At 46.1% G+C, this 9,781-nt stretch overlaps 1 protein-coding gene across 1 annotated transcript; it reads left to right on the top strand.

The window, feature by feature from the left end:
• The first annotated feature begins 1,548 nt into the window (after positions 1-1,548).
• Positions 1,549-8,508, top strand: LOC146789080 (cis-aconitate decarboxylase-like). The gene is made up of 6 exons (XM_085629983.1): positions 1,549-1,941; positions 3,501-3,555; positions 4,385-4,572; positions 5,964-6,056; positions 6,348-6,553; positions 7,039-8,508. Exons 1-6 carry the CDS (start codon positions 1,921-1,923, stop codon positions 7,958-7,960), a joined length of 1,485 nt encoding a protein of 494 aa, XP_085486109.1. The 5' UTR covers positions 1,549-1,920; the 3' UTR covers positions 7,961-8,508.
• Positions 8,509-9,781: the final 1,273 nt, after the last annotated feature.

Genomic DNA, 9,781 nt, shown 5'->3' with positions numbered 1-9,781 from the left:
TGACCCAGCCCACCCTGATTGAAATCAGCCAATGGAGAGTTAGTGTCTCTTCCCGCTTGCGAGTGTGGGGCTCAGGGGGATGGCTCGGGGGCATTATTGCCGCTCCTTTACTGTAGTAATAGTGACATCCTTGAAATACACTCAAGTGGCCCTCACAATAAGCAATACTGCTGCCCGCAGCAGTCCTTTCATGCAACATGTATGACTGTATGGCCTTTCACAATCATCAGGGCGATCATGAAGGCACATTCTTCTTTGAAGAACAGGTGATCTACTAAAGTTCTGGTGCCCAACTCTGGGACATTCTCAAATTCAGCATTGCAAAGAGGTCTGTGAACTCTGAAAGTAGAAGATGCCAAAGACTGTAGGAAATGGACTTCCAATACTCATTTTAATAGTTGCATTTATTGCCTTTTATGCTTTGTTTGGCATGCTGTATTGCTTTAACAAAGTTTGGTTTTGGAATTTATACGCTTATACGGCAGCATGCCAAGAAAAAAATCTCCTTTCAGCTGGGCGGCTTTCAACCTGTGACTTTAAACATCCAGGAGGTTTGTGAAAAGCCGATTTGAAATTACTTTCACTAAACAAACTCTTCCTTAAACTTCCCTCTCCGGCACGGCCCAAGGTGTATTAGGGGCATACTAATGTACAAAACACAAGCAAGCAGTGTGATGCACCCAACACACCCCTTACAACCGACATGTGCCTGTTTTATCATTTCAAAATGCTTCTACAGCTCGCGCTGTTTCATAAATGTTGCTAAAATATTCCCCCCTTTTTTTTATTAATTTGGTTTCCACTTACCTGCTTAATTTTAAAATGTTTCTTTACCCATTTTCAACAGGATTTATAAAGAATGGCTTTTTTTTTTATTCAACTGGATTTTCAATTGACCCCAGCCACTAAACCAAAGAAAAATGCCATGCCTTCGTCTGGGGCAGGAGGAGACACAGCAAATGCGTCACTGCAGAGAGGCCCAGTATCATTCTGTATGGGCTAATTAGGCCGACATACAGATGATAATGGGCCGATAGTAATCTGTGTCAGGTTGGCGAGGGGGCGCTGCAGGCCACTGATCACTGCAGGGGCGCGAGCTGGCCCCTGCAGTGAGTTACAGAACTCTAAGGCGCTTGCAGGGGGGCGGCCAGATCACTCTGATGTCCCAAATTACGGACAAAAGGCGCCCGTAAAGGAATTCACAACGGACAACGGACAAGAGGCCCAAATAACGGGCGGTCCGTGAAATTTACGGACGGTTGGTGTCCTGGGGTTTCATTTATACATACATATATGCTCAGATTTAGAAGCATACAGAAGAGGAGCTATACATCTCAGCGCGCGCACACGCCCTCTGACATCACCGTCACTATTATCTAAGTCCATCCGCCATCCTGGGAAGCCAGGGGAGGGCTCGCGGACACTCCCAAGCAGTCTGGGATGTCTCCTGGGGTTTCCCACAGGCCCCTCCCCCACCTTTGTTCTTTTCTCCAGTATATGGCCGGCAGGAATTCCCAAGAGGTCTTCCTGGTCTTTCCCAGAGGGTGATGCCTGCCCCAGGTTACACCTCGCCCCGCCCCTTTTAGTGATGTCACTACATAGGGCTTTTTTAGGGGAGGTCACTTCCCCCTTAAGCGTATATAACCCCTGGCTGGAGAGAGACACAACACCTGCCAGCACTAAAGGCACAACCTGCCCCTTCCTGTCAGCACTGGAGAGAGAGCGAAGGACTGTCCCAGGACAGGGACAGAAACGACCCCTCCCAGGTGGACAGAGAACATCTATCTCGAAAGACAGCGACTGATTGAGACCTCTCTTGGAAGTAAGACTGACTGCAGAGACAGAGGAGACCTCTCCAGAAACTGACTGACGCACCAGAGAAAACTTCACTTAGGACAGCAGCAGACATCAGTGCACAACATGCTTCAAGGCGCCTTCCAGGTGAGCCCCTGCTACAGCCGTCGGGGTTTCGCAGCTGTAACCGCTGGATTTGTGTATTTTGCTTCAGTTTGGGGGCATCGTTTGTTTCCATTGGTTGAACGCCAATCTCTAGATCTCGAAATTCAATTTGTTTTCATAGAGAGATTTATTTTAAAATAGAGCAGAGAGGGCATTCACTTATTAGAAGATGTACATGGCCATAATACTCCTTTCACACGTTTACTCGTCTCTTATTTCACGTTAGCATTCTCGTAATTTTAAAATACTTTTTATACGTATATTTTTAATGCTTTTCCGTTTTTAAATGAACCTTTGTGAATAAAAGGATGGCACCTTTTATTCTTACCTCATCATGTGATTTTCTATCGTCTGCTCTGAGTCCATTAGTCATGTGTTTCTGTGCTGTTCATGATATGAATGTGCATGTCTACCGTGAGCAGAACAGGAGCATTTTAGGTAATTAAGGTCTGTTGTAAGAGGGGTTTGGGACTGGATTGTAAGTTCTTCTTTCACAACGTGTAATAGTGCACGATACACAACGTTTTCAAATAGCCATTGTCTTTACAGGCAGCCCTGAGGGGAATTTTCAAAATAACACTGTACTTTAGCCGATCCGAAGTCTGTGCCAATAGATACATGGGGTCCCAGATGACATGGTTGTGCCATTTGGTAAACACTGGTGCTACACTGTGCCCTAGGGAACATTGTCCACTTCACTCCCATGACAGGAGCAAGATGAACAGTTTCATACTGTGCAAACTGATATCATAAGCACACTGTTACGGTGCCAACATCTCACCAGAGTGCCCGCACCAGAACACAGACCACCTCAAGTGCTGACATGATGTGCCAAGGTGCTGGCAACATCTCCCAGCGCGCTGGCGTCATAGGCCAGAAGACGAGCATCCTTTGTGAGAGTGCTGTGACCAGATGTATGCCAACTTAAGGTGCTGGCATAACACTCCAGTATGGTTCCTATAGTGCCGGGTACTTTCATTGTATACCAGTGTGCTGACTTCATTTGCCAAGGTGCTGGCATAATTTATCAGAGTGCTGACATCACATGTGTGTCCAGATGTTGGCATCATATGCCAGAGTGGTGCCTATAAATCCCAGGTGCTATTCAAAGCGCTAGCGGCGCTGTTTACATAGACCAGGTTTGATCCTTGAGACAGAGTGTCTACGGTGCCAGCCTGCAGCCAATATGCAAGTCTAGGGCTGTTTATAAACCAGGCGTTAACTGCTGATATGGCAGACAGTGACGTCTTATGTGCAATGCTGGGAGAGGGCAGGTGCCCTCCTAGGAATGCTTTTATGCAAAGCTGGGACTGCCCATGGGCCAGACTGAAGTTTCTCATTTGCCAGTCTTGGACTGCAGCTTGACAGACTGGAGCCTCTAACAGGCACCACCCTCAAATCTCTCCTCTGTTATTTCTCGTTCTCTGTCCTCTTTCCCTTCTGAGCCTCGTTGCCCTCTGCTCTTCTAGCCCTTCCCTCTCCTTTCCATGTTCTGATGCACTGCAACAACTCAGCTAATGTCACTCTCTTTCTTCTTCCAGAAGCCACAGGCCATCCTCAGGGTGTCCAGGCGGGTGCACACAGCGGCAGTGGAAGGTAAGTGTCTCTGCACTCACAACCCCTGGTATGAGGTCTCTCTGTATTTTGTGCCCAGTTATTGGTTCTGGTGTTAACCCCCTACCCCCAGTCTGAGACCTCTCTCTATGTCCTGGGTCCAGTTACAGGTTCTGATGTCACTGCCCCTGGTCTGAGACCTCTCTCTATGTCCTGGGTCCAGTTACAGGTTCTGATGTCACTGCCCCTGGTCTGAGACCTCTCTCTATCTCCTGAGTCCAGTTACTGGTTCTGGTGTCAACCCCCTGGATTGAGACCTCTCTCTATGTCCCGGGTCAAGCAACTGGTTCTCGCGTCACTCCCCCTGGTCTGATACCTCTCTCTATGTCCTGGGTCCAGTTACTGGTTCTGGTGGCACCCCCCCCGCCGATCTCAGACCTCACTTTATGTCCTGGGTCCAGTTGCTGGTGTCACTCTCCCTGCTATGAGCCCTCTCTCTATGCCCTGAGTCCAGTTACTGGTTCTGGGGTCACTCTCCCTGGTCTGAGACCTCTCTTTATGTCCTAAGCCCAGTTACTGGTTCTGGTGTCACTCTCCCTGGTCTGAGACCACTCTTTATGTCCTGGGCCCAGTTACTGGTTGTGGTGTAACTCTCCCTGCTCTGATGCCGCTCTGTATCACTTGGGCCCAGTAACAGGTTCTGGTGTCGCTCACACTGGCTTGAGTCTTCTATGGGTCTACACTCCAAGGGTCCTGAGTAATGATTGTCCCATATACACATGATCTGGTTCTGGTCCGGCAACTCTGGACCCATGTCTCATGTCAACCCAGAGTGCCAGTAGTTCTGATCCTGTCTCTTCTTCTCATGTAGCGCTGGAGGGGAGCCCCCTGGAGAAGGCGGTCACCAGCAGCTTTGCTTCCTTCATACATGGAGTCCAGGCAGATCACCTGTCCCAAGCTGTGCGGCACCGAAGCAAGCGTATGATCCTGGACAGCATCGGGGTTGGACTGGTGGGAAGCACGACCCATGTGTTCAACATCGCCCTGGGATACTGCCAGGTAAGAAGAGACATGGAGCACACCAAGTAACATACCATGCAACACACGTCTGTTAAAACTCCCCTCTAGAAAAACAGTGTGAAAATCAGCCTGGGATACTGCCAGGTAAGAGAGACATGGAACATACCAAGCAAGGCATTATGCAACACACATCCATAAAAACACTTAAAGGCCAACAGTGTGGCCATCACCCTGGGACACTGCCAGACAAGAGGTGACATGGTACACATCAGGCAACATACGTTGCAACACACATCCATAAAAATCCCTTCTAGGACAACAGTGTGCACTATCTCCCTGTAATCCTGCCAGGTAGGAGGAGACATGGAAGACACCATAGACCACACCATGCAACACACAGCCTTAAAAAAAACCTTTTTAGACCAAGAGTGTGACCATCTTCCTGTGATCCTGCCATGTAAGTGGCAACAAGTACCGCACCATGAAATACACCATACAACTCCAAAGCAACAATCATCCATTAAACCCCTCTAGACCTATGCTGATCACCATCTCTCTCTGATCCAGCCTGAGACATGGGCCACAACAAGCACACCCACTATTCACCACCCAGCCATTAAAAACCAACTATGCCATAATATCCTCGGGAGTCCATGTTTTAAAGGGAGGCAGGGTCCAAACCAGAAAGCACACCATGAAGTACATGTCCTCTAAAACCCCATATATCAGAAGAGGGGACCATCTCCCAAGGGCCCTCTCAGTTAAAGTGAGACTGGGAGCAAAACAAACACTACAACCTGTAACACACCACCATTAAAACATATTATCAGGACCCAGAAAATTTGCATGACCGTGAGATACTCGAAAGGAAAAGGCAACTTCAGCAAAAAACGCAACGTCTCATGAATCAAACCATCCCTTAATCAGAATCTCTTCAGACTTTAGTTGTTCAGTATCACCATAAGATTTTACCTGCTTATCGGAGTCTTGGATCTAACCAAGCATCACACCATGGACTCCCCACCCATTAAATAACCCTGTAAACCAACAGTGTGACCCGCTACCTGAAATAATAGGTAAGAAGAGAGAAAGACCAAGTCATAAAATCCACCTTGAGTTTTCACAAATCACACCCTAAGCTCCCTGCAGATGTTAAGCAGTTAATATTTCGAGAGAATACCAGGAGAGCGAGTATCATCTAGGGTAAGCAGATAAACATGGGGACCTCTGATCTCACACACAGCTGTCCTTCAGGAACACTACTCCTGCTCATGGAGATCCCTGACCTGCTCCTGTCTTTCTCCTAATAGACCCCTCCAGGTATGAGATGTGTTTAGAGTTGAGTAACCCATCCTCTAACAAGTTACCTTCTTCCTCCACTAGGTGTCTAGGAGCACAGTTCATTCATCACTTTATTCTCTCTCCAACAGGACATGTTCTCCTTGTCTGCGATCAGCTCTGTGTACGGAAAGAAAAGAATGAGACTCCCTCCCACGCTGGCTGCATATGTCAATGGAGTGGCGGTAAGGAATTTGACAGCTGCTTATCAATGTATCTATCAATCGTAGACTAAAAGTGGTGAAATTCTGAGAATTGTTTTAATGTTGTCTACTCCAGTGTTCAATCTTGTCTGTTTCCACTTCTGTAAAGAGACAGTATTGGGCAATTGTGCAGTCAATAAACAACATTTTAAAATATGGATCCTCTATGTCTATAAATTGTTTCCATAGGTTGATGACACAATCTCTCTGTTTAACATTACTTCCTGGTCCTCTTCTTGAAGGACCTCCTAACCCTCTTATCCTCTTCTACAGACTCACTCCATGGACTTCGATGACACTTGGCACCCTGCCACTCACCCCTCGGGCGCTGTGCTGCCGGCTCTCATGGCGGCTTCCCAGATGCTCCCCGTGGGCTCCCGACCGAGCGGCTCAGACTTCCTGTTGGCATTCAACGTAGGCATCGAGGTGCAAGGAAGACTAATGCGTTTCTCCAATGAAGCCAGCAATATCCCCAAGAGGTATGTGTGATGCCCACAAAGGACATTAATATCCCATGACCAAGACAGAATGCCCTCAGGGGGCTGCAGTATCTGAAGGCCATTGTTATGATGCTAAAAAAAAATAGGGTAGAAATAGCTCATGAGTTATGAGTGAGATCCCTAGAGGTGGTAATGTTATGATCTGTGCCTGATGTGCATAGAGGGCAGACATATCCCCAAGAAGAACCTGTGATGCAAACAGATTCATGTATGTGTATAGCGCACACAATGTAAACATGGTAAAGATCATTTTTCTGTTCACTGTAACTGGATGATATATTTATGTTGAGTGCCTGATTAGATCTTAGCATATTGACAATGCCTCCTCACTGCATGATGGCATTAATGGTACATGTCTGACATGCTTTCATTACTTCACACTTATTATTAGTACTATCCATACAAAACTATCTTTCTATTGTCCTTATTCCATGTCTGACACTGTTCTTTGTATCTCCAATCAGATTCCACCCACCATCTGTTGTTGGCACTATGGGCAGTGCTGCTGCCACAGCGAAACTTCTTTCCTTGAATGCAGACCAATGTTCCCATGCTCTGGCGATCGCCGCCTCTCTGGCAGGGGCACCTATGGCCAATGCAGCGACTCTTGCCAAGCCTCTTCATATTGGCAACGCCACCCGCCTTGGCATGGAAGCAGCACTTTTAGCTGCCCGTGGAATGGAAGCCAACCCACTCATCTTGGACGATGTGCCCGGCTGCTCAGGGTTCAGTGCTTTCTATGGTGACTACCAGCCCTCGCCCCTGGCAGTGCCAGATCAAGATTACAGCTTTCTGTTGGAGAAACAAGACATCGCCTTCAAGAGGTTCCCAGCTCACTTGGGCATGCACTGGGTCGCAGACGCTGTCATCTCAGCCAGAAACCGAGTCATCAATATAATGGGCTCCATCAACCCCGCTGCCATCCGCTCTATTCTTCTGAGGGTCCCAGTCTCTAAGTACATCAACAGACCCTTCCCAGAGTCTGAGCACCAGGCCCGACACTCCTTCCAGTTCAACGCCTGCACAGCCCTCCTGGATGGGAATGTGGGCATCTCTTCCTTCAGTGAGGACAGCCTCAGGAGACCTGACCTCATTAACCTACTGAAGAAGGTGGTGGTGGAACACCCTGAGGACAATGTGGCTAACTTTGACAGGATGTACGGAGAAGTAGCGCTGCTCCTGGACAGCGGAGAGATCGTGACCGGAAGATGTGACACCTTCTATGGACACTGGAGAAAACCCCTCAGCCAAGAATCACTCCATGAGAAATTCCGCTCCAACGCTAGCTATGTGCTCCACCAAGACCAGGCAGAAGCCATTATTGAAGTGGTGGAGGAGATTGAGAGCCTGGAAGACAGTTCACAACTAGCATCCTCTCTGTGGTAAAGGTGTAGACAGCTCACACCTGGTAGCCTCCCTGCACTAAAAGTGTTCAATCAAAATACATCCCTCTCACAAACTTTGAATGACCTACCTGGTGTACTCATCTTTACCTTAAGTTGTTATACACAAGATTGAAAATCGCCTCAAGGAGAGGAACAGTACCTAAACATTGCATAAAACAATGAGTGACAGCCAAAAACAATAGGATTAATATTCCTAGAACCTCATTAGTACTTTCTAAGGACTGTAAAATGTTATTTTTTATTCATTGTTATTTAATGTTTGTTTATTGTTTAATAATAAGCCCTTATCTCACTGAAATATCATCTCTGCCTCACAATGAATGATCCGCCCCCCGGGGGCCAAAGTACGGGTCAGCTGGATGTTCAATTTTATTCCAGTATTGAATTCTCCGTGTCCCGCTCTCTCAAGTGTACTTTTCTAAAACCACAGGACAAATTAGGTCAATGCAAGGACTTTCTATTTGTCTCTCATGTTTTATTAGTGAAATATATTTTGTGCTTTCTGTTGTTATTTATTTAATTTTGAATAAACGCTCTGTATTTATTTTACAATTATTGTAATTTTTTATATAAAAATAAGCTGACATTTTAGATGCAATTTACAAGGGAGCAACAGCTTGGTGCAGAGAGAATGGAGCCTCTCACACAAACTCTCATTTCCAGCTGTTCCTCAGCATGCTGCCCCCTTGCTAGAGTTTCACAACCTGTACCAAAAAACTTCCCCGTTGTAAGAAGCTTCCCTCACATGCACAACCACACAAATAACAGCTGAATATACACACCTGAACAAGTACTTATGATTGATCAGGTCATGGCACAAACTTAAAATGTTAACATTCTTCGGCTGATGTCATCCAGTTTGCACCACTGTGGTCATTCTCCGCTCTCGACAATCTGCCACGTGCGCTGGAAAGCAGAGCATATTGTGAAGTAATCATACGTGTGGGAAATACCAAAAAAATCATCGATTTACCAGCCAATTCTGTGACCCACTCCACTTACTTAAATGCACTCACCATATTTAGAAACACCATATGGCAAACCTACTTAGTAGAGTCTTTCGATATTAATTTATTGATGAAGATCAGTAAAAGTGACCATCCCACATCCTCTATGATTCCATATATTCCCAAATAAAGAGCTGATTGATTCTTGCAAGGGTTAGCAACTCCGGCTGGAATTTCAGGTTGAGCAAGACACTCTCCAAGTGCATGGCTTGTGGTCTGTTGACACCAACCGCTCCCTGTATTTTGACCAAAGTCCACAGATATCTTTCCAAAGGAGAATGACATGATTTATTGTCCTTCAAATAATCTGTGCACACATTTTAGGGCTTCAAGGAGCTTGATGCATTTTACAAATAAATCACACACTGATATCGCTTTTCATTCACAGAGGTTTGAACAAACGCTAAAGTGCTTTTAGTGCTGTTTAATTAATATTAATGGTCAGAGACCCTCATTCAGAAATAGCCTGGTTCGGTGTCAGAGAACATAATAAACGGTTTCATTCAAATTGGAATATCTTCCAATTAGTCCCCTGTTCCATTCTCAATGTATGTAAAGACAGGTAATTTTTGGTAATAAAAAACATAAATTCAAAATCAAGAGTTTCATGACTTGTTCTAAATGTATGTTATTATTATAGTTTTGAGATTGTCCAGTGCTCTAATGGTGGTCTTGTAATATTGTGCATCCATCAAGCCTGGACTGGAGCACTCTCTGCATTCTGTAGCCTGCTTGGTAAAATGTCCAAAAATTACAATCCTTTTGAAGTTTGAACTTTGATCCACCAGCTGCTG

The sequence above is a fragment of the Triturus cristatus genome, chromosome 10 (genome assembly GCF_964204655.1).
Source record: "Triturus cristatus chromosome 10, aTriCri1.1, whole genome shotgun sequence".
Classification (NCBI taxonomy): Eukaryota; Metazoa; Chordata; class Amphibia; order Caudata; family Salamandridae; genus Triturus; species Triturus cristatus.
This window is presented reverse-complemented; position numbering and strand designations above follow the sequence as displayed.

What these genes read in the sequence shown, in the direction of transcription:
- LOC146789080 (XM_085629983.1), top strand. Translation starts at nt 1,921, where the DNA reads ATGCTTCAAGGCGCCTTCCAG. An exon ending in TGCTTCAAGGCGCCTTCCAG is followed by an intron (nt 1,942 to 3,500) that starts GTGAGCCCCTGC and finishes TTCTTCTTCCAG; the next exon opens with AAGCCACAGGCCATCCTCAG. An exon ending in CATATGTCAATGGAGTGGCG is followed by an intron (nt 6,057 to 6,347) that starts GTAAGGAATTTG and finishes CCTCTTCTACAG; the next exon opens with ACTCACTCCATGGACTTCGA.